The 25,204-nt window shown below is 40.4% G+C and overlaps 1 protein-coding gene across 4 annotated transcripts in view; it reads left to right on the top strand.

Moving 5' to 3' along the window:
• The window catches only part of DAB1 (DAB adaptor protein 1), a 728,182-nt gene that overhangs the window by 540,741 nt on the left and 162,237 nt on the right, over window positions 1-25,204 (top strand). For all 4 annotated transcript variants that reach the window (XM_032803129.2, XM_032803133.2, XM_032803132.2 and 1 more), the window contains one exon: window positions 3,297-3,499. In XM_032803129.2, coding sequence (XP_032659020.1) covers window positions 3,433-3,499 — 67 coding nt within the window. In that variant the 5' untranslated portion in view covers window positions 3,297-3,432. The remainder of the gene's footprint in view (window positions 1-3,296; window positions 3,500-25,204) is intronic.

The following is a 25,204-nucleotide window of genomic DNA, read 5'->3' as shown; positions in this document are numbered from 1 at the left end:
GGCACCTTAAAGATTAAGGTTTATTTGGGCATAAGCTTTCATGGGTAAAACAGCCTTTAAGGTGCCACCAGACTCCTTACCATTCATGAAGAAATGTGTCCAAGGAACTCATAAGAAGGAAAAGGAAGGTATGGAGCCCCTTGCCAGGTACTGGCAGCCTTCTTCTGTGGTGACAACCTGGGAGAGTGACCAGCCAGGAGGGGGAAGTAGTGCTATGGAGTAGTCACTCTTTGCAGCATGCTCACGTAATAACCAGCCATAACCTAGGCAGCAAATCACTGGTGTTCATCACTGCCCCTCTGCAGCTTTACTCCACCAGAAAACTGCAGGGAGTCAACATCAGCATAGTGACTGAGAAAGATGGCCATCCTACTAAGGGGTCATGTGTTACCTGATTAGGAGAGCGGTGATATTCCATGGGGAAGGCCTGGCAGAGGGAGCAGACATTCCTCTGGAGATCTGTTTTATGAGGAGCCAGGATTCCAAATGGATCTTTGCGTTCTTCATGGCTCAGTAGCTAAGCTGCCTATTCCTTCTTTGCGTTCATTAATGCCCCACCCACACCGTCTGGACCACCTTTTGCCGTAACTTCTCCAATAAGATGTATTTTTGCATAAGTAGAGGAGTAAGCATAACATTCAAAAAACTAAAGATGTATTCTGTTAATGCTTCTAAACTGTTTAAACTGTTTAAAACTTAAATGATAGGTTGTTCTGTTTTCTTTTTAGCAAGCATTGTATTACAGAAATTCCAAAATTGTGTGTCCTGTATAAAGCTTTTGTGGGGAGAAGGAGAAGTCATATTTAGAGAGGAAGGAATGTCTATGCTGCTGTTAAAAAACCTGCTTCTGGCTCTAGGACCTCAGGCTCCAGCCTGAGCTTCAACGACTACACCACAATTCAACAGCCCCCTAGTGTGAGCCCTGTGAGCTCTAGTCAGCTGGCACAAGCCAGCCATAGGTGTCTAACTGCAGTGCAGACATACCTGAAGGACTGTCTTGTCATAAAGACACTGGACAGAGACTTGTTTCAAATCTTGGCTTTGCAACAGACTTCCTGTGTGGCCTTGGACAAGTTGCTCATCTCTGTGTGCCTCAGTTCCCCATCTGTAACATAGCACAATCATTCTTCCTGTCTGCCAGCCTTTATTTGTCATGTCTATTCTGACTATAAACTCGTCAGAGCACACAATGGAACACCTAGCAGAAACGAGACTCTGGTCGTGGATGGAGCCTATAGATATTGTTGTAATACAAATGCTAAATAATATTACGAATTGTTTACTGAAACAAATAAACTGACAGTTTATCCAAGGAGTATGTGACTATATGCAATAGTGCTTGTAATGTTGCAGAAATACAGATAATTGTATTTTCTAAAAAGCTATCATAATTCTATACATATAGTAATTAAGACCCTGATGTTTATTTTCTGGCCTTTGATTGATGAAAACATTCTGATATTAAAAGTTAATGGAGCTGGGCACAAACTGCAAGGTTCAGTTACAGCAGTAGAGTCACATTTCCCCAAGGTTTGAGTATGATCTGAACCAGGGTTTAGGTTCAGTCCCATCTCTAAAAGTTGAATCTCGAACTTTTGAATTGTCAGTCCCATCTCAGGGCCAGGTTCTGCCAACTTTATTCCAGTTGAACTGTTCCTTAATCCATCAGTAGCTCTGCTGAAGAAAATTGGATCATGGACAGAGTGAGGTACTACTTAGTCTAAGGATGAGTGGCACAATATAGCCCATGTTTTTCACTGATTATGTTTACATTAACAGAATCCTTAAAGCTTGTTTGAAAGAAAAGGTAGATAGAAAATTCATATGGAATCTTCCATGTATTTTGAGAACATACTTTTTTACAAACCTTTATTAAGGTACTGTGAATGGGAATGTATTTTGTTTTATGGTAATGTTATTCCCCTTCTGTGCACAGCCCCTTTTAGTTCTCCATGACTTTTCCAACCCAAACTGGTTCAAAAATGGACCCCTCAGTATCCCCTGCCCATTTATTCTGGGGAACTAGTAGTTTCTCTCAACTTCTGCTGCTTCTCAGAATGCCACAGTTGTTGTTTCCCCTTCTCCAGCTAGGGAAAGCAGTCAAGCAGCTGCTGTAAAACAGCCTGCAGAAAACACTCACTTAGCTAGCTAGCAAATGTTGCTCAACCTTTGGACCCCATCTGTGTCCCTCCCTGACCCATTTAAATTCCACCAACTCAAGGTCTATTCCGAAGTGCAGTCAGTCACCTCCCAGCTGCTGCCAAGACACTGATCTAGCCTGCTGATCAACCCAATCACACTGTCGACTGAATACCATAATATGTACACATTTTAATGAGGCAGCACAGTCTAATGCAGGGTTCTCAATTAGAGGGTTGTGATGAACAGTTCCAGCAGGATCACAACACCCTCCCTTTCTCTATGGCTAAAGGGGCATGGGGTCCTGAAACTCTTTTCTCTTGCAGTGTGTGAAAAAGGTTGAGAATGGCAGAGGTAGTGAGCTAAGAGACCATTGGTGGGAGGAATCTGAGCTCAGGTCCCCTTAATCGCCAGCCACATTAGCTAGTCAAGTGCAAGTGGTGATTAAGGGACTCCATGAAAAGAGGTGAAGTAATTTACTCCTTCCCCAGGACAAGGGAGGAGCAGAGGAGGAGTTGTGAATGTGAATCTCATGATTCATTCTCTGGGTTGCTCCCGGAGCAGCTGAATTACACATCACGCCTAACTGAGAGCAGGTTGTATTCTTTCTGCCCCATCTGAGATGATGATATTGCATTTGAATTATTAGGGTTAAGAATTAGTTAGTGATTGCAAAGTGCTTTGAAGGGAAAATTGCTATCTGAGTTCTAAGAATTATCATGATTTTCTTTTAAATAAAACTTAGAAAAACAGATTCTGCTACACTGGGTAGCACCTTATTTGAAAAGTCTCAGCAGGACTCCCAGTGGAATAAGATGCTACTCAACACAAGTAAGGGTATAAGAATCTGGCCCATCAGGTTTATTTTTCTGTATATGCTCAAGAAAATAAGGGCATAGGTAGGGTACTCACAAAAAGATAAAACTCATAGTATCTATACACTCAATTAAGTAATACATTTTATTTTGGAAACGTAAAATTTTAAAACTAAGATTCATGTGGGTTAGTTATCTGTGACTTCTCCCCATATCTCCCAGATCCTACTATCCTCCTGTAGACCCAGAAAGCATTTTATGTTCCTTTCATAACTTTTTTCTCTTTTTAACTCAGAAAATGACGGTTAGTGTTTGTTTGTTTGTTTGTTTGTTTGTTTGCAGCACTCAAAAGGAGTGAATGAGATGAGCTGTCTGGGTTATAGTATCTGAAGGGCTAAGTTATTCTCTTGGAGAGCCATTCTAAATGAGCCTGACCGAGACACTGGATCTGTGTGAAGACGACTAAGGATATAATAGGATGTCAACTGAGACAGAACTTCCAGTGGCTGTTAAAACCAGCGCAAAGAGAGACTCCAAAAAGAGAGGTAGTAAGTCCAATTCTCTTTATATTGAATGAAAGATTGTTGTTTTTTTTACACTTTGATTTATCATAAGCATGCCCAGTCCTGTGCTTCTTGTGCAGGTCAAACTGGTGTTAACTTCAATAGAGTTTTGTCTGCTTAGGAAGCATCAGATCTGGTTCTTTCTGTATTAAAAAAAAATATCACTTTTAAAACAAATAAGATGCAGAAACACCCTGAGCTACTGCATTATGCTTTATTAGTTTTCCGCTTTATAAGCGTGTTGTATTTGTTTTGTTGTGCAAAATAGATAATCTAAATTCTTTACTTCGAAAGTATTGGTTTAGCCACTGTAGCAGTGCGCTTCACTGCTCCTCTCAAAAACCAACTAGAGACCTCTCTGTGCAAACGTGAGTGCCCTTTTATTTTCAGTGTTTGTTCCCACCACTTTTTATATACAGTTCAGTTCAGTTCAGTTCAGTCCAGGTAACCCCTGGGGGGACAGCTAGGTTCTGCAGCTAGCTGGGAACTCCAGCCTCAGGCTCCTCCCTTTCCTTGTCCCCCCCCCCTTTCTGCTTCCTTCCTGTGAGCTTTATACAGCCCCCGGCCCATAAAACCCACAAGTGTTTCTTCTTTAGCCCAGCAATGAGCCACACCCTGCCAGCTCCCATTAATTCCCCTTAATGGGAGCTGGGGCTAACGGGGACCTGGACAGGTCTCCTGGCCAGCACCCTGTTACAGCCACTTTTAGCAAAAACTGTTTTTATTTTGTTAGATATTTTTTTGTTGGCAAATAATTCTACTAAATGTTTTGTTTGTGTCATCTCGAACTGAGCAAAAGAGGTTAAATGCCCTACTCATCCTCATAGTTTGCATTTTATGCAAGGATCTGCATAAAACACAACAGGATTCTTAAGGGAGATCATGGTGTTTATGGTGAAGGGAATTGTGTTGCCTGCGTTATTGACCACATACAGTATACGTTCCTCCAACATTTTACCTGTATTGTGGTAAAATGAATATAACTGAGCGGAAGGAGAAAACAAAGAAATAAGACACATAATAATTCTACATTCTATCTTAGAGTTAAAATTCAGGATCAGGTTGTGGAGCCTTTATTCACAATGATGCTTTACTCCTCTGTGTAGCACTACTGAAGTGGGATTACTTGAGTAAGTACTTATCAGTGTGAATAATTAATAAAAAGAAGATGATCCTGAAGCAGTGATGACTAGCACGATGCTGCTTGCCTTCTTTTTTGTTCTACAAGGGTGAAAATGATCCTCGGTTTCACTTTCTTTATGCTTGAGACCCAATTTGAAACTCAAATTTAAAAAAAACCAGCCCCCCGCTTCAAAATAATTATATTTCTTATAAATCCTGCTATTTTTGTTTGTGTTTCAGTTGCAGGAGCTTAGCCCACTGGAGGGCATTGGTACTGTGTAGCTCTTAGTATGCTGTATGCTCTTTAAACAGAGAGATTCTCAGACTTTTTGGTGATTCATCTGTACTTTTCCTTATGTATGGATTTTTTTGTGGGTGCCTTCCTTCACTAAACCTTCTTTTGGGGTAGACTTCCTACTGTTGGGACCTGACCCTCAAAATTCCAGCTAGATTAGGAAGTCTATTAAGCACCTTTAATTATTGGCTTAGGAAGAGAGAAGATAAATTAGAAAATTTTGTTATGAGAACTCTTGAGCTATTGGTCTAAATGCGTGAAATGAGATTATTAATTTAACAGACAGACATTAAACATTGTGGTTTAGCTTTGGACAGATAATACTGGAGCTTTGTGGTAGCAGAGAAGGCATTATGTAGATCAGAGGTTCCCAAATTTTTATTTGCTATGCCTGCCTTTGGAGAGTCCCATGTCATCCCTCCTACCCCTCAGCTCTGTCTCCAAGCCCTCTGCTTGGCTCCCTCCAGCTTCCTTGCTCTCACTCTGCCAGCTGACTGCTCCCTCAAATATCCCTAGCCAGCTCCTCTTTCTCCCTGGCCACACCGCAATCCCTACCAGGCAGCCCCCTGCTGACTCTACTCACTGGCTGCACCTGCTTCCTCCATATTGCTGCTGCTGCCTGGACCCTGCTCCCTGTGCCGCTGCCTGTTGCCACTGGCCCAGAGTCTGGGACACATGCAGGGAGGGGTGGGGTCCTGGCGGTAAGAGACACTGTGGGAGCTGGCTTGCTCTCCAGTCCCCCCTCTGGGGCCTCCCCTTGTGTGCCAGCTACTGGACCACTGTGCACAACCCACTGCTGGAAAACCTATGATGTTGATCTAAAGAGGTCCTCTCCCTTGCCAAGATGTACAGCTGAAAGTAGAGCCGATCAAATTATTCATAACCAGCAATACCTATTTTCTCTTGGCAATTAATTCCACATCTCCTAATCTCTTTGTTTTAATATTCACCAAATATGGTTCAGGCACACACCAATGTTGGCAGATTGGTTGTTTACACACTGTGATTATTCTATTTGTGGTTTGTGATTGATAATTTAAGTCACATGGCATTGTGTCTGCTCCATAAATGCAATGATGAAACTTTTGAAAATAACAAATTAGCTTAGGGATTGAGTTTTTGGATGAGTAATTTGTGCTGAAATTCACACAACTCTCCAGATTCACAAACATCGTCGCAAATCTTCAGGAGCTGAATACTTTGTAGTCTTATCCCCACATAATATACAACATATTTTAGTCTCCCTTCTCTCCCTCATGTAGAAGTGGCTGAAAAGTGATCAGTCTACAGCAGTAAAACATCTCCAGAATTAATCATTTTCTGTACTGAATGTATAAGTCTGACTGCTTTGAATAACAGCCAACAAGCTGCCGAGGTCACAGTAGAATAGTCTTTTTGGACAGGCTATGTATAAAATTCAGGTAATGTATTATGTGTTCAAATCCTAGGTCGTGAAAGTGAGAAAAAACTTGATTTGTTCATTACTTTTCATTGGTTCATGTCACACCATGTATATCTCAGCAAATGACCCCTAACCTAGAACAGTGTGATATGATGGACATTTGGAGAAATTTGTGTTTTTCAGGTTCATTAACTGATATCAGAGGGGGAGTAGCAAGTGCACAACCTGAAGTTATGTTTGTAGACACTGAGTTTAGTTATCCAGTGGAAATGACTATTCCCAAGAAATAAGTCTTTGCTTTATAAAGACTCCAGTGAATCTGTTTATTGTTTTATGACAGCTGCTTCCATTTAAAAGCAAATGTGTGCGTCTATCACAATTTAATCTGATATTCTAATGCATACAAGACAACCTACAGTATTGCACTGAGCAAGTATGTACCTGTAAACTCCATATCTTTACAGGACAGACTTCCCATAGGTGTGTTCTGCATTTAAAGTCTATATTGGGGTAGGCAACCTATGGCACAGGTGCCAAAGGTGGCAAATGAGCTGATTTTGAGTGGCACTCACACTGCCCGGGTCCTGGCCACCAGTCCAGAGGGCTTTGCATTTTAATTTAATTTTAAATGAAGCTTCTTAAACATTTTAAAAACCTTATTTACTTTACATACAACAATGGTTTAGTTATATATTATAGACTTATAGAAAGAGACCTTCTAAAATGTTTAAATTATTACTGGCACACGAAACCTTGAATTAGAGTGAATAAATGAAGACTCGGTACACTACTTCTGAAAAGTTGCCGACCTCTGATCTTTATTGACTGAAAGAGAATAAGCATGGGTTTGAGATTAGGGCATAGGGGCTAAATTGTCTTTCCAGTTGTTCCATAGATTATCTCTGTGTTTTTAGCTACACCACTGAATCTGTCTTTGGCTCAGTTTCCCAATCTAAAAGTGATAATATTTCTGGATCTCAAAGGAGTATTGTGAAGCATAATCCATTAATGTTTGTAAGATACATGGTGGAAAGTGCTACAGCAGTGCAAAATATTGTCATTAATGAGGTGAAAAAAATGAAAGTTGATATTGCCAACCCATTTTGGGTATTGCATAGCTGTTTTCTGCAAATGGATTGAATAACATGAATACCAAAATTAGAATTTTGAATAGCAATTTGATGTATATTATATATATTTTAATCAGAAGAGGTACATGCCGACCACCTAAATCAGAGTGCCTCCTTAGTACTTTTTGAGTTTATCAGAAATGTGGATGTTTCAGAACTAGTTTTTTTTATGATTCTCCATGGGAGAGGGAAAGATAAATAAAACTGGATATGGATTTAAATCAGGGATATCAAACTCAAATGACCACAAGGGCCACATCACTGATCACCCCCACCCGCAGTCCCCCCCATCCACTCCTTCAGTGAGGCCCCACCTCTGCCCCACCTCTTCCCACCCCTGCCCCATCCGCATTCCGATCCCTTCCTCAAAGTCTCCACCCCAACTCTGCTCCGTCCCTGCCCCTATTCTAACCTCTTCCTCAAATTCCCGTCCCTGCCCCACCTCTTCTCTGCCTCCTCCCCGAGTGTGCGGCTCCCACTCCTCCCCACTTCCTCCTGGAAAGTGCTAAGTGCCACGGGCCACATGTTTGAGACCCCTGATTTAAATACTCTGTCTGTGATTGATACTGGTAATGACTTAAATGGCGATAATAAGTTGACAGCTTAGTTTTTGACTTGACTTATATGATGGACAAAAAAGTTCCTATAAATAGCTGGTATTAGCAGTAGTCTGATTATGCCAGTACAAGAAATTCTGATGTATAGAGCTAGATGAAGTTTTTCGACTAAACAATTTTCATGCTGAAAAATGGAGTGTCATCAAAAAATGAAATGAGAATGTCATTTCAAATTAAACTTGTCTATGGAAAAGTTTGAAATGAAACAGAATGAAAATTTGAGGAATGTCTAACAAATTACTTTTTTTTTTTTTGCCTTATTGCCTTATACAAGGTGATCCTGGACAAAGGGTGTTAGTGATGTGTAAAGAGGCATATAAATGCAAGTACAGTTTATTGTCTCGGGCTTGCAGTACAGTTTATCATGGGCTTACTCATTTGCAGGAGTTCATGGTGCCCACATTCTGCAGTGCACTGACGACCTATTCCATGTATGCACTTACGGTGCTATAAAAAGAATTTATTAATAATAGTATTGAAAGGTTTTAAATAACATAGGACCAGTCTAGCTCAGGAACTGCCTGGTGCCCTCTGTTTATATCACGGCAACTGAGATCTGTAGGATTGGCCATGTTGATTCTCCCTGAATATACTGGGAGGGCTCAGGTGTGGGCCCACATTGGAGCAAAAGTGCAGGAGTGGTATCCTGCAGGGCTAAGTTAAGCCTTTTGTGTTACTTTGTGCATAGTGCCCCTCAGATTTTAGCAATGGCCCTGGTTTCTGCCATTACTTTGAATTCAGTGTTTGTTGTTCTTAATATTATATATTAGCTGTATTACAGTAATACCAGGAAGCCAAACCCTCTTCTTTCTAGTACTGTATGCTCACATAGTGACAAATAGTCCATACATAAAGAGCTGACAATCAAAACAGGCTAGACAGCCAGCCATGCGGACTTCATTTTCATTTGTTCCTTTACAAACAAAAAATTCTTTAATTTTCATGGATATTTTAGCTTTAAATATAAACAGGATTTGATGTTAGTTTAGTCAGGTGGCCGATAGAGATGTGTGGTTTAAATTTGTGATGCTTGTTATTGTGCTAAATCTGCAGCTGCAGATGATGTTAGGGATATTGCAGCAAAGAAGTCCTAAGATTAGTTAATGGTTGGAAAAGGTTTCTGAGTGCTGTTCACTGTTGAGGTCTCTTAACCTTTCTTTAATGCCTTTGAATATATCTTTTCATTTGAATAATCTGCCTTAAGATATAAAACAAAGTGCCGCTTTGCATCTCTACAGGGCCTGTTAGGTTTTATTTGTCTGCTTCTGATTATTAAAGTGATATAGACACTGTCAGGTCAAATTTATATTCCATGGCTCTGGCTGGTGAGTAGAAAAAGGGAAGTGGTTAGGAAAAAAAGATCCAGTGTACACTCTCAGCTCCACTCTGTAGATAGGCCATGACCATGAAGGGTGCCATTGACTTCTGTGGAGTAGGCTGCCAGTAGGTCAAATGCATCTAAATTTTGCTGTTGGGACACTCTCCTCAGAGTATTACCCAGAACTGTAAACCACAGTGTTACCTCTCTGCCTCACCAAGAAATAACTTTGTTAGAGCTTAAGTCTCATGTCTGCTCCCTGCCACACCAGTCTGGTCACCTCATCAGCAAACTCCTCAAGACTCTGCCAGTCTTAACCTTGCCTTGCAGGTAACAATCAGTGAGCTCTAGTTCCTGAGTTCCCCAGAGATATTTCTGGGCTGTGTCCAGTCCCCCTCACTGGACATGCCCAGAAATTAAGTTTGCAGCCTCCAGAGAGGCAGAGTATGCACATCAGCCTGATAAGTTAGGTATCAGTTTAACAGCATTGAGATGGCATATCGTAAAACTAAGTATAAGATTATTGATAAAGAATATAGATTTAAATGAAACTAAGCAAGAGAAAAAGATACCAAAAATGGTCACAAACATAACAAATAAAATACGCTTTCTAGTGTCCAAGACTTAATTTTAGCAAGATGTGATCTGTGTTTTCCCACTTACATCAAGCTAACGGCCTCTCCAGCTCTTCCAGTAGGAGGATCCACTGTTCACAGAATCAGAGTGCCGTCCCCTTTATTCCCTAAGTGATGGATAACTAAGACGTCTTTTTGCTCCTCTTATATTTCCCCAAGTCCATAGTTTTTGTCTCAAGAACCTTAAAGATCTCTTAGGGGTTCAGACTCTGGTGTGTCCCCCTGGTGTGCTCACTGGGATGTTCCTTCCATCACTTGTTAGCTAGATTGCTTTGTTTACCTTAGATGTAAATGTATTTTCATTGTCCTCTGCCTGTAATCAAGCCAGGCAAACAGGTGAATCCACATTCTTTTGTCTAGGACAGGCTTGTTTATTCACTATCTCCGAAAAATATGTTAAACATTTCCAGCATACAATCCTTGCATACATCACACAGTGATATTCCTGACCAGTGTGTCACCAGTTTTTATATGATATTTTACTTGATTCACTTTTATAATGCAATAATAGTGTATACAATCAGTCGATTTAGTTGTGGTTCTGACCCGCTGTTTTCCCCACGGGATGTTTGGACCTTGATTGTTACAGTTAAAGGGATTTCTTAATAAATTCATCTTCTAAATTGATCATTGTTTTACCTTGCTGGGAGATGGGGAGTGGGAGGTTGCGATCTGCAGGGCTTAAGTGGAGAAAGATATAGACAGGTGCCATAGATAGCCACAGGAAACAGGATTCCCATGGTAAGGAGGAGGAATTTTACAACAGATGAGCCAAATGACAAATACCGTTCCTGCAAAATCACAGAATTTATGAGACCCTGTTTATGTATCTGGAACAGCTGTCATTTTGTGTGGTACTATAGTCATGCAAACTCATTCCCTTACAGGAAAGGTATATTGAAATATCCTGATTAAGCATCATTGTGACAATGTTTCTCTTGCTATAAACTTTTCAGTCATTCTCACATCTTTTTGCTCTCTTTCCATTATTGCTAGACTTGATTTGTAAAACGATTTCTGTCCAACACTGAACGATTATTATTAAGATATGATATATAAAATCCTCCCAGAGGATGTAAAGGTTCTGCTTATTTAGGATTAGCAGCTGCAAAACTGTACAGTAACATGAATTGTAGTTGAATTTCCTACATCAACACTGTCACTTTGATGAATTCAGAAAATTAGACCATTAAAAATGTAAAGTACTAATTTTGCCTTTTATTCAATCAATAGTGATATTATTTCTCTATTAATATTATAAGCCTCCGGGGTTTGATGGACTGTAGAAATGCTACCTGTACATATTCCCAGCCACAAGTGTATGTCAGGGATTTTAACTGACTTCATTTAGGATGGGGTATGCAAACTGATGAGCATAGCATTTGTCAACGTAATTGGTCTGTTGCTCTTTACTACATATCTTGTCATGAGTCTAAGCAACCAGGGACCTTCGTTTCAATTTGACCTCAGCAGTCCTCCCCCCTTGATCTCACTCTGTCACATGAGCTGACAGTGCACCATATGTCGTTAGAAAGGATTATACTTCTGCCATCCCCCACCGCTAGCCCTAATCTCAATGCCTTTGTTGGTTGCGATCCACTCATTGTATTGTAAGTGATTCCCATGCTGCAACTACCTAGAGAGACCTTGCTGGAATTTTAAAAGGCATCCTGAAGAGATTTCACATAGCTAAGTGTCTGGTAGGTCACTTCCCCACAAATTGGACATTTCATAGCAAGAGTGTGGCCATTTGTTAATGATTCAGACTATGCTACATCACTTGATTGACTTGGTTTGCTGAGTAGTGAATAAGCCTTGGGTGTTAGTAGCCTTGGGGTAGGGAATTGTAAGTTTTTATTAGTCATCCTTGATAAAAATGTGAACCACTTGTGGTCTTGTAGTACATGGAGAAATCCCACTGTGTAAATATTTATGGACCATGAATTAAATGTGAAATATTTACTTCAGTCTCTTGGAATTACAAATGATTTAATAATCCCTTTTGGGAACTGGTTTGCCTTGGTTAAGGATCCATGTTAATACAGTACTGTACATGGAAAATCTCCTTGTGAAATTTAATTTACACAGTGGCATGTAAATGGAAAGTTTAATGGTGGTGAACCAAACTACCAAATTTGGATGCAGATTCTGAATCCACCAGTTTGTGCCCATATCAGTTTTAATTAATAAACTTAATTTGACAGTTACCACACTCATTTCTGTATTTGACATTTTTTAGATGGTTTTTGCTAATTAAACTGCTGAGCATCATCACATTTCTTAACTCTCTTTTTCAAAAGTGACTTAAGCATTTAGGAGCCTAAAGACAAGTCTACCCTACAAAATTAAGTCGACTTAAGTTACATCGGGATTCAGCCACCGCAGTAATTACATGTCCACGCTCCTTGTGTTGGCGGTGCACATTCTCACCAGGAGCGCTTACACCGATTTAGCTCTCCGTGTGGGGCATTGTGGGATGGTTTCTGAAGGCAGCAACAGTCGATATAAGCAATGCAGTGTCGACACTGACACTGCTTCGATCTAACTACATCAACAAGTGCTACCCTCTCATGGTAGTGGATTATTAAGTTGGGTTAGTGGTCGAGTTACATTGGTGGGAGCTACATTTTAGTGTAGACACTCAGAGTCAGATCGACGTAAGTCACCTTATATCAACCTAACTCTGTAAGGTAGACCGGGGCTTAGACTTAATGAGCAGTAGGCTTCTCAGTCACTTCGGTGTTTTTGAAAACTCTACCCTAGGTCATGCTCAAGCTGAAGCTTACATGTGAGGCTGCATGAAATGGAAATTTATGAGAGCCATGGGGCTCAGGCTTTGCATTGATTATTTTGAATCATAAAAAATAGCCTTTTTTTTGTTTGTTTATTTTGGCAAAAAGTTGCCTTTCCATCTAGTTTGGATTTGATTTGAGTCCAAACATGAATATATCCCTACATTCATTTCTCCAAATTAAGGACTATTTGTATTCAGGCAGGAATAAATATAAATCTGAACCCTGATAAAGAAAAGAATTGAGTGCTTAGCAGTCCCACCATTCTCTTTTTGGAGGGAACATAGGAAAAAAGAGGGAGGATAGAGAAAAGATCTGAAAAAAGAAAGAGAGAAGACACCTAACTTACCTTTTCTTTTCTCTGATTTTTCTTTCTTAAATACCTGATCCTTTCTTCTTTATTTTTGTCTAATGACTCAAATTCTCTGTCCTACCAGTATTATTTTTCTACCTATGGGCATTTTTCTGCCTACAACTGTTACTCTGTAATGAATTCCCACTTTCAAAAACCAACACATCCTTTCAGGAGCTGACAGGTGGTGATGCCTCTTGAAGGTCCTAAATTTTGTGCAGAAGGAGAGAGGAGGTCATATAATGGCCGGCCATGTTTACACTTGTTCATGGGACCAATAAGCTGTTACACTGTGCTGGATCTTTTCATTTAGAGTCATACACTTTAATGAAAGGTGCTCTAGAAATATAATGTATCATTGAAATCTTTTAGAATTTCCAGTTGCTTATTCTGACTTCAAATGCAGTTATCGAAAAATGACTGTAAAATGCCATCTTCTTACTCAATAGATCTGCTCCCTGGGTGTAATCAGAGTCACATCTACTGACTGTAATGAAGAATAGATTCTTACTAGGTTTTTTTTCCTGATAATTTTTCCCAACTTCCTTGTGGGAATGTGAGCTGAGTTCTATTCTGTCTTGCAATTCTTCAATATAATTATTAATTAACTTGCACTTCCAGAATCACCATTGCTGGTAATGCACAAGCTGGGGGGAAAAAAGAGCTTGACTTTCAGATGACCAGTTAAAACTGTGTTACTGGCAGTTAGGAAAACTGCAGATAGAGCAGATTTGAGATGGAAGTCATAGAGACACAATTCACATGCAACTCCATGGTGCGTTTTTTACAGCTTCATGTCCAGACTAGAACTGCAGCTTAAAGTAATATTTCTTTTTATGATTTGAATATTTTTATGAGACAGTAACTGTATTTTATCAAATTTATTTTCAGTCTTTTCAAATACGAAATGTCCAGAGTCAACAGTAATACAGTGCCATGAGTAGCACAGTAATAGCCTATGTTAAGTTGAGTCTAGTTTTTGGACATTACAAATGATGGGTGTTTGTAAACAATGAAAAACAGGTGAATTTGCTCGCATTATAATCTGATAACAAAACAATTGAAGTGCTGCCATCACTATGGTCAGATAGTCCAATGTATTGTATTTTGGTTTATTTTTCTTTTTAGTTTGTAGATGGCTATGGTACATGCTGTTAACTGGAAAAACAAATGTAGATTTTATTGAATGAGAAATCAAAGAAGTTCACGGTCAGGAGCTTATTTTGTTGATAGGGAGTAGGCTTATTTATGTTTCCACACAGTAAGTGTGTGAGATTTTTCAATAATTTATGGATCAAGTACAACAAAATTAATTGATATAATAATTGAGGTCAGATGCTTTGCTATAACAAACCTCTTGTGTGAAATAGTTACTGGCAGCATTAACTGGAGATCTTTTGAGTGTTCGTATAATTCTAAATTCATTCTCAATTGGAAATAGAATGGGAAAATCATTAATCTTGGCATTGTACAGAAATGGCTATCAAATAATTACTGTTGCAAATTCAGAATAAGTGGGTCCTGTTTTAAATATCCTGTCTAGACAAAATGGGGTACACTGTTGTGCTGGTTAAACAATTTTAGTGGAGGGAGTGACATCCTGCTTAAAACTATAGTTACAATTGCATTAAATTGAGATACACCTCTATGTAAATTGGGGAGAGATCCCTTTCTTTGTTGTTGTTTGGCCAAAGGAGTTGAGAGTCTGATCAGTGTGGGATTAACTTTCTTAAAAGTCTTTCTTATGTTACCATTTCTCCATATTGTAAAAGTAGACAAAACCTTGCACCTGAAACTAATAATTAGGAGTCTACTGCAGTGTATGTGCCAAATAAGGATTTGACCTCATAACCCATTCAGATGAAGGTGAAAATGCAGGAATGTAATATTGCACCATAAGACTTTGGGTATGGCTACACTTGCAGCTGTACAGCGCTGGGAGTTACAGCTGTCTTCGTACAGCTGTGTAGGGAAAGCGCTGCAGTGTGGCCACACTGACAGCTACCAGTGCTGCACTGTGGCCACATTTGCAGCATTTGCAGCGCTGTTGGGAGTGGTGCATTATGGGCAGCTATCCCACTGTTCAAGTGGCTGCAACGTGCTTTTCAAAACAGGGGGGTGGGGTGGAGTATGACAGGGCGCGTGGGGGAGACAGAGAGTGGAGATTTTTGGAGCTAACACTTTGTCAGCTCCCTGCCTTGCAGGTTCTAAGGACTGGAAGATACACAGCACCAACCTTCAATCATTTTAAAAGTTTTGACCCCTTCCCCCACCCCGCTCTTATTCACTAAATGCAAATTATGCACTCCTAAATAGCCTTCAGACCACATAAGCAGCTCCCCTCTCTCCTCAAGCAAACAGCTGTGACCAATCCAAAGCAATTCCCCTGCCTCTGCTCGCTCGCTGGAGCAAAGAGCAACTGTGATTGTTTTTTAGATAAGTAGCTCCGGGGAGCTCGGAGTTCAGCCATTCTTCCGGTTTGTTGTGGACAGGAATTCTGGGATACCTCTTAATACCCTGGAGGCCAATAAAAGCGCTTTTGATGGCCACACTTGACGAGCAGCGCTGCATCACCAGCTCTGCAATTGTTACACCCCAAGCAGACCTTGCAAGTGTGGACACAGAGTAAGTTGCAGCGCTGTAACCCCATCACCAGCGCTGCAACTCTCCAGTGTAGCCAAGCCCTATGTCTACACTAGGAAATGTACCTGTTGCTGACAGTGAATGTCAGCAATGGGTCCAGCTGACCCAGTACTGCAAATGTTTTTACTGTATTTATAGATGAGGCCAGAAAAAATGGTTGAGCCCTGCTTGGAGCATCTCATACAAAAGGGTGGTGTGTGGGCAGAGCTATCAGACAGGCCAGCAAATTAAATGTTCAGGCAAATATGCTTGATCTAACGCCGTTTGAAATCTGTAGAACGACTCCCAACAGGCTTGGTATCAAGACTTCAGTGTGTGTCAGGGAAATTCTGTTCAGAGGATTCTAGAAGGAGAAAATCCACCCCCAAAATACTAGACTGTCGTGTAATGAATGTAACCGAGCAGGAATTACTATATTCATCCAGATTAGTAGCTGAAATGCATCCAGAGGGCTGGATTAGTGACTAGATCTGAGAAAGAAATATCCCACAGTGACAGACATGTTGATAATAACAACACTTTTATTCCATCTTTTAATCCAAAGTTTTCAACTTTGGTTAATAAAAATATTAATGAATGATATTCCTAGTAAGCTAGCTGCATTGGGTGCACGTTAACATTTCCATTGTTTTGAAAGATTGTGCTGTTTCCAGCCATATATGGGGAATTCTGCTAGGAATGGTAGAATCTTTCACAGTAGTGCCTGCTCTAAGTATAGTATAACACCCCCATTCTCTGCAGCTTGAGGTCTTCAAACCACAATTTTGAGGACTTCAATAACTCAGTCATGTGTTAGGGGTTGTTATAAAAGTGGATGGGTAGGGTTCTGTGGCCTGCTTTGTGCAGGAGGTCAGACTAGATGATCATATTGGTCCCTTCTGACCTACGAGTCTATGAGTCTATGAGTCTATAATAATTGTTTCCACTTTGCAGATGGGAAATTTTAGGCATAGACAGGTGTAGGGCCCTGTTCTGTCCCCAAATATATTGATGGTATTGACAGCCTTGCCAGTTTTACCTGAAATAAAAAGGTATTGTTATATTCATGTCTGCAATGGTGTACTGTACATTCCTGGGCTGCTTATAGGAAATAACTTGAAAACTGTCAATGCAAGGGTCAGCTAGCTGTAAATCTTATTTAGTTATTATTTATGGAAATTAACAAGGTTCCAGGTATTTCACTGTACATGGGTAAAACTTACACAGTGACAACTATCTTTGCAGTCAATTTATCTGAAGGCAGAATTGATCCAAGATCACGGAGCAAAGGAGTGGCAGAGCTGGGTACATAACCTAAGGCTGCCAATTCCCAGTCATGTGCTCTAACTATCTCAGTAATAGTGTATTGGTCAATCCATTGATCAACTTCTAGCAAAACAAATGCAAAGCGAAGTATGACTAGAAAAGTGTATTGGTTTCAGTTATCATATCCAAGAAGCCAGACACCTAAGTATGCATCTAGTTAAATATGTTAATACATTCGCAGTCCTTTAAAAAAATCACAAAAATCTTAACCTTTAAAGCGCTAGACTTTTTGAATACAACAGGAACTTATTCATAAGGAGGGGACTAGTCAACATATACGTTGCCCTTTTGATATATGCTGTAACTGAATTTGTAAGCCCTTCATGCATTTCATATGACTTGTTCCTATCCTAGGAGTTCAAAGAGCTGTAGAGTGAACCTGACAAGATAACAGGCTCAGCCTCACAATGATATGTGTCAGGCACTGACATTCATTTTATTCCTTAGGAATAAAGAAAAGATGTGGTTGTGATTCTTGTAGATTATGTGCTTTGGGTAAATAATCAATAGTCCTGTTACGGGCCACACTCAGTAAATGTAATACGATATGTACCAGTTTGGTCCTATGTAATATATTTGAGTTATCTGAAGGCAGAATGGCTGAAAGCTTAAACATACTACACACATTGTAATTACAAGTGACAATATATATTGGGAAAAAATCACATGGTTTTAATTTTTTAGCCTACTGTTGTTATAAGTAATAGCTAGATTTAGTGTAAAGACATTAGAAAAATATGTTCCTGTTTTTTTCAGTTTGTTGACTTTGCCCGTTTGACAGCACTATGTGTTTAGTTTCACTGTTTCCTACTTCATTTGTTTCCTTTTTTGGTGTAGGTCTTTCACATGGCAACAGAGTGAAAATTAAAACAAACACACAAACTAAAAACAAGAAAATATGATTGTAAAACCAGAACAATTGGGAGAGAACTCAAGGGTAGGTGCAGGACCTGAAACTGCGTTTAACTCCTTTAAAAAAAAAAAAAAAGTATAAATTTCAAGTTGATGAAGTCCCTTTAAAGATGTTTTAAATCATGCTTGATTTTTCATGCAATTGGAGATGTACCTTTTAAAGTACCAAATAACCCCAAGCAGATATGGTAAGTATGCAAAATAAACAAGATTTCCATAGGTATAAACAATGTGAGATACAGGGCTTGTCTACACTTGCAGTGCTGCAGTGTTACAGCTGCACTGTTGTAATACACCTCTTCCCCGATATAATGCAACCTGATATAACACAAATTCGGATATAATGTGGTAAAGCAGCGCTCTCCGGGAGGTGGGGCTGTGCACTCGGGCGGATCAAAGCAAGTTCAATATGATGCGGTTTCAACTATAATGTGGTAAGATTTTTTGGCTCCCGAGGACAGCGTTATATCGGGGTAGAGGTGTACTTAGTGAAGACACTACCTACTTCGATGGGAGAGCATCTCCCATCAGTGTAGGTACTCCACCTCCATGAGAGATGGTAGTTATGTTGACAGGAGAAGTCCTCCTGTCAACATAGCACTGTCTACGCTGGGAGTTCAGTCGGTATGCTTGAGTAGTTGTACTGCTGTAGTTATACTGACATCAGGCTATAGTGTAGACAAGGGCTAAGTCCTGAGAGAAAATTCCTTAAGAAACTTGGGAATAGTCCCAGTGCAGAGGGGACACTGTAGAGGTTTTCTCATTTTCATGTGCAAGGGAGGGTCAGACCACTCTGCAGCTGTACCTCCCCAGAAGGATCTATGAAGGTTTTGGGGTCCTTATATAGAGCATGTCCACAGGAAATATACCAAAACAAATATTGCAACCCTGCTGTAGTAGTCTTTTTACATAGAAAGGATCACTGAGCAGTGACAGATGGAGGAAGAACTATTGGAGCTGCACAGGAGCCCATTACGAGGCAGAGAGTCCTCTGTGTGGACAGCCTGTGCCCACAGCCAACTCTTGGGAGAGCTGCAGGTTCCGAAGGCCTGTTCTGTGTAGGATGCGGTGGGATGGTGGTGATTGGCCAACCCCCTTGGATCAATCTAGGAAACATTTTGTGGGAGGAACCTTTTTGAGTAATTTTTCTCCTCCTATTTCCATCCCAATGAGTATTTCCATGGGAGGGTTGATTTGTACCTAGAGGTATAAGATAGATCTAGTTTGCTAGTATACAGGGTCCTAAAAACTTGATAATGACTGGTCAGCTCTCTCCAAGCCTGTTAGATCATTTTTAAAATGCAGCCATTTTTTTAAAAATCAGAGTTCCAAGCTTAAAACATAGACCACTGTGGAAAGACCCATACTTATTTTGCAGTTCAGTGAAGATGTTGCAGCATTTCAGACATATAAAGAAACTTGCAATTATATTTTCTCTAGACACATAATAGCTCTGCTGTCTATCACTAGTTGTTCACTAAAAATCTCTATGCTGGAAGGGCCAGAAATAATAAACATCATTCATCTTGGAGAATGACTTATTCCACATATAGTAACTAGCTAACTGATAAATCTCAAAAACTAATTGCAAATAATAACTCATCATCCAATGAGGGCATTTATGATGGGTTCCACAGGGAGCTATTCTTGACCAAATATTAGTCAATATTGTTATCTGTGATTTAGAAGAAAACATAAATTTATTGTTGGTAAAGTTTGCAGAAGACACAGAAATTGGCATAGTGGTAAAATAATGACAGGATGGTATACAGAGCTACCTGCATTGCATGGTAAGGTTGCACTTGAGCAACATGCATTTTAATACACCTAAATGCAATTTTAATGCACCTATGTGTATCTAGGAACTAGCAGGGTAGGTCAGTGCTTCTCAAAGCCTGTCCACCGCTTGTGCAGGGAAAGCCCTGGTGATCCGGGCCGGTTTATTTACCTGCCGCATCCGCAGGTTCGGCCGATCGTGGCTCTCACTGGCCACAGTTCGCCGCTCGAGGCCAATGGGGGCTGCAGGAAGCAGCACGGGCCGAGGATCATGCTGGCCGCCGTTTCCCGCAGCCTCCATGGGCCTGGAGTGGCAAACCTCGGTCAGTGGGAGCCCCGATCGGCCGAACCTGTGGACACGGCAGATAAAAAAAACAGTAATGAAGAAGAAATTTAAATGAAAAACAAAATGAAAATGTTGGCGTTTCCCATTGATAAACTGAAAATTACCACACAAAATGACTTTTTCCTGCGTTTTCCTTCCTGTTTTTTGGTGGGAAGATTTTTTTCAGCCAAAAAACATCACCAGCTGTTATGAATATTATTATTAATAATAAACACACGTGGCTCTAGAAGAAAAGAGGGAGAGACATCTCAAAGAATATTTTTAAAATTGACCATTAGGCTGAGGTCAGAACTGCAGAGCAGATAGCCCATGTTCACCTATTTGAGGGACTCCACAACTAAGAAAACAATATTGTGTGAATATTAGCCCAAATGCTTCCCTCTTTTTGAAAAGTTCAAGGGAACAGAAATGTTCCGAGCCTGCATATCTCCCCCTTCCTGATCAACAGGATGTAGATGCATGTAATGAATAGGGATGGAACCCAAAAAGGCAGCGGAGTTTGGGTACACTAGATCCCAGCCTCATAGGCATTAACGCTTCAGAAGGCATTAACTCCTTAATGTTGCTTGCAGAAGAGTTGCACTTTGGAAGGGTATGTATGGAGGTGGGGAAAGGGTGTGGGGGAAGACCATGTCAGCATGTTGCTTATTGCAGCTCCTTTCTAGTTCCTTCTCCCTCTCTGGCTTTGCCCACCCAGATATTTTTCAGTGGGGGGAAGTGGGTAAGCAACAGTGTATGTGTGCATTTGTCAGGAGTGCATCCAGCTCAGGCGTTTGTTCGCTCCCTCCCTCTCTAGGCCTCCTTGCAGTCTTTTCTCCCCTCTGCACTGCAAGCAGGTAGGAGCATATGGGCCATTGTTTACAGTCTGTTCTGTGTTGCAGCTGGCCTCCTCTCCCTGGATGCAGATCCCTGTTCTATGGGGTTCTTCTCTTTCACATAAAGGCAAAAGTTGTTATCCCAGAGTAGTGGGATGAAGAAGCATAAAAAGACGCATTAAACACCTTTGGCTTTTTTTAGATGCAGCCGTGAAATGATATTGTGAGATTATATGCAGGCTATTACTATTTCAAAAGGGTATTGACACAGGGCTAAGAGGTTTTGCTGTAGTTCTTACGGATATGGAGACAATCAGCACATTAACCTTTTATATAAATAGCTTTAGTGACCTCCTTGTGGGTTATGAGTATGACCTACATACTGATAAACACAGTTCTAACACATTACTACGGCAGCAATGCATTTACTTCAGTCTCCATGGAGATGTACAAGAATGATATTTCAAGCCCAGGTATTGATTGGAGACTAAGGTTTTTAGACGTTCAGTAACTGGTAGAATAACATAATCAAATAATGGGATATATAAAATATATTTACAATAAATAAAAGAATGAGTTGGGCATCCTTAAGAATGAAGACAAAGCGGAGCGCTAAATAATATCTGAGTTTCTTAGAGCAAATGGTCTTTGCATATCTTATTAGACATCTGTTCATGGTGGACTTGTTCCCGTTCCCATCGACATCAGTCAGGATTGAGCCTGCCCCTTTAGCTGCTGGGACCCCTGGTTTCCTCTAGCTGTACTCTCAGAGGAAGTAGTCTGAGGGGTAGCATCCCTCAGCATCTGCCTTCAATAAGGAAACAAAGGCAGGCCCTGAAAATTAGAAATGCTGCGCAAAACCGATGATTTTGAAAACGACTAGATTGGCATTTAACTACAAAGGCGCACCATCGGAGCTTCAGAAAAGGTGAAACACTGGTATGACCATTCTTTAAGGCTAGTGAACAACAGATTCCAGCAGGAGAGGTGATGCTTAACTAAGCTGCTGCAGTTCTTTGAAGCTATTACTGCCTTAATAGATAAAGGAAATACAGTCGTTGTAGTCTGATTTTTCAACAAGCACGTGACAACATTTCCACAGTTTCACAGGAGAGATTAAATACAAAGGTAAAGTTAAAGAATCGGAAGTAAAATAGGATTCAGGACCAAAAAAAACCAGACTAAAGAGCGGGAGACAGACTGGTCAAATATGGGAATTTTTCCATTTCAGAAGAGATTACAAACCCGGGATCCTGATCCCATGAAGTCTCTTTGAGGTCACTGGGAGTTGAAGGTGCAGAGTGCTTCAGAGGAGGTGCTTACTCCTTGTAGTGTTGGGCTTTGAATACCTAAGATGTCCTTTTTAAGATATCTGGATTTCTTACTGGGCCCAACTTTCAGAGGTTTAGGAATGAATTAGCATGCATGTTTTGCACATGTTCTTAATCTTTTGAAAATCATGCGCAATCAGTATCAGATATTTTGATGTGTGTATTGAAAATGATCATCCAGACCCTAAACTGCGTTCAAGAAATATAAGGAGTGTTACGGGTTAGATCACAGAAACCCCGTTGGCAACTGCCACCTGATATGCCAATACTATTTCTGCCTCTGTTTTCCCTGCCAGCTCGCGACCTCAGCACCCTGTCTTGTTGAGCCAGACACGCCTGTCTGCTCCAGCAAAGACCCAGGGTCTGAATTATTTGCCCCAAAGCTTCAGACCCTGAAGCTTAACTGAAAGCAGCTCACAGAAGTGTTCTTGTCTTTAACACTCAGATGCCCAACTCCCAGTGGGGACTAAACCCAAATAAATCCGCTTTACCCTGTATAAAGCTTATACAGCTTATATATCTTTTGCATATAAAGCTTATACAGGGTAAACGCATAAATTATTCACCTTCTGTAACACTGATAGATATGCACAGCTGTTTGCCCACCCAGGTATTAACACATATTCTGGGTTAATTAATAAGCAAAAAGTGATTTTATTAAATACAGAAAGAAGGATTTAAGTGGTTCCAAGCAGTAACAAAGTAAGTCACCAAGCAAAGTAAAATAAATTGTGCAAATCTATGTCTAATCAAACTGAATACAGATAATCTCACCCTTAGAGATACTTCAGTAAGCTTTTTTCCTCAGACTGGACACCTTCCGGGCCTGGGCACAATTCTTTTCCCTGGTACAGCTCTTGTTCCAGCTCAGGTGGTAGCTAGGGGATTCCTCATGATGGCTCCCCCATTTTTGTTCTGTTCCACCCATTTATATGTCTTTTGCAAAAGGCGGGAATCCTTTGTCCCTCTCTGGGTTCCCATCCCCTCCTTCTCAATGGAAAGACTCCAGGTTGAAGATGGATTCCAGTTAAGGTGACATGATCACATGTCCTTGTAAGACTTTATTGCCCACTTGCCAGCACACAGGTATACAGGAAGATTTACAGGTAAAACACACCCATCTGCAGACAATTGTCCTGGTTAATGAGAGTCATCAAGATTCCAAACCACCATTAATGGCCCACACTTTGCATAATTACAGTAGGCCCTCAGAGTTATATTTCATATTTCTAGTTTCAGATACAAGAGTGGTACATTTATACAAATAGGATGATTACACTCAGTAGATTATAAGCTTTGTAATGATGCCTTACAAGAGACTTTTTGCATGAAGCATATTCCAGTGACATTAGCATATTTTCATAAAATCATATAGAGTGCAACATCACAGGGAGGACGTGTAAAGGTGGCTGACTTCAGGCCACTTTCGTGCTTCCTGATCCTGGGCCAGTCTGCACCAGGCTGATTGTCTGGTACAACCTAGGCCAGCCTGGACATTGTCTAAATTCTGCTGACTCCTAAAAGGTCCATTAGGGTGGTCAGGGTTTATTGGAGCAGCTTGTGCCCCTAAACTGTCTGCAGTAAGCACAAGCAGTCAAGAAGCCTGGTTCCTTCTGGTGCCAGTTACCCAGGTTTTAGGGCTGCTCTGCTGCAGGGAAGCAGTGCAAGGCTGTCTAAATGCCCCCAAGGATCTGGCCCTGAGTTTACAAATATTAATATTTCATAGTAGTCTCTTGTGCAAATGGAAGGAAAGCTCTCTCTAGAGTCAACTTGTTTTTCGTGTAGCAGCAGTTTAACAACCAGCAAATGTTGAGCAGCTAATGTGTGTTCTGTAGTTACACCTCCTCAGATTATTTCAGTTGAGTTTGAGGAGAGATTATATAGTGAAAAGAATGATTCAGGGAGTGAAAAGTAATTAAACATCATAAGTCTTTTGAGGTTAGTTATTAATTTCATTTTTAACTGTAAAATTGCCATCAAAGTAATAGGGAGATAGTACTCAGCCATCACCATATTGTAGACTATCATTCTGAAAATATTAAATTGCCTGCAATATTAAATTGCAGGCAAAAACATCTGTAATATTTTACTGATGGAAAAGAATTAATACTCCACTTTTGCTTTGTTCTGCCAGTGTCGGATGTTCAGGTAAGTTGTAGGTTGAAATGAAATGTATAAAATCACATGCAATTAACTAAATATTTCAGAGAAACAATCTGGCACACTATCCATTTTGGTTAGTAGTTATATGTTTATAAGGCATTTATATGCAATATCTGCTAAATGGATATTTTGTAGGAGTGTTTATGAATGTTTCAGGAATACCATTTTTAAATAAATTCAGTGGTTTTGAAGTCTCTCTTCAAGGTGTGATGGCCTATCAACTCATTTAAGGAGAACTGGATGTTGAGGAAGAGAGTCTAGAATACATTTAAAAATGTCAAAAATATGAAATTCTAAAGAAGCATTGAAGATCAAAACTGAAAACTACATGCAGAGTCTGTCTTGCTTACTTTCCTTCTGTTTGTAATATCTTTAACTAGAGCATATACAGTAATACATCCAAAAATAATACATTAAAAGATTGTTAAGGTTGCAAAGTCAAGCATTCAAAGGTTAGGAAAAGCCAGAATTAAAGTTGTCTGTGCAACCTTAAATCAGCAGCCTTGTGTGAATGCATTATGAAACAGTCTTTAATTACATGATCACATACTTTTTTTCCCCAGGACCTCTATGTAATTCAGTGTACAGGATAGACAGTGCTAACTGAACGGGTAGTTCTTCTTCGAGTGCTTGCTCATATCCATTCCAGTTAGGTGTGCGCGCGCCGCGTGCACGTTCGTCGGAAGATTTTTACCCTAGCAACACTCGGTGGGTCGGCAGGGCGCCCCCTGGA

The sequence above is a fragment of the Chelonoidis abingdonii genome, chromosome 7, assembly GCF_003597395.2.
Source record: "Chelonoidis abingdonii isolate Lonesome George chromosome 7, CheloAbing_2.0, whole genome shotgun sequence".
Taxonomy (NCBI): Eukaryota; Metazoa; Chordata; order Testudines; family Testudinidae; genus Chelonoidis; species Chelonoidis abingdonii.
The sequence above is the reverse complement of the archived record's forward strand: the minus strand, read 5'-3'. Positions and strand labels throughout refer to the sequence as shown.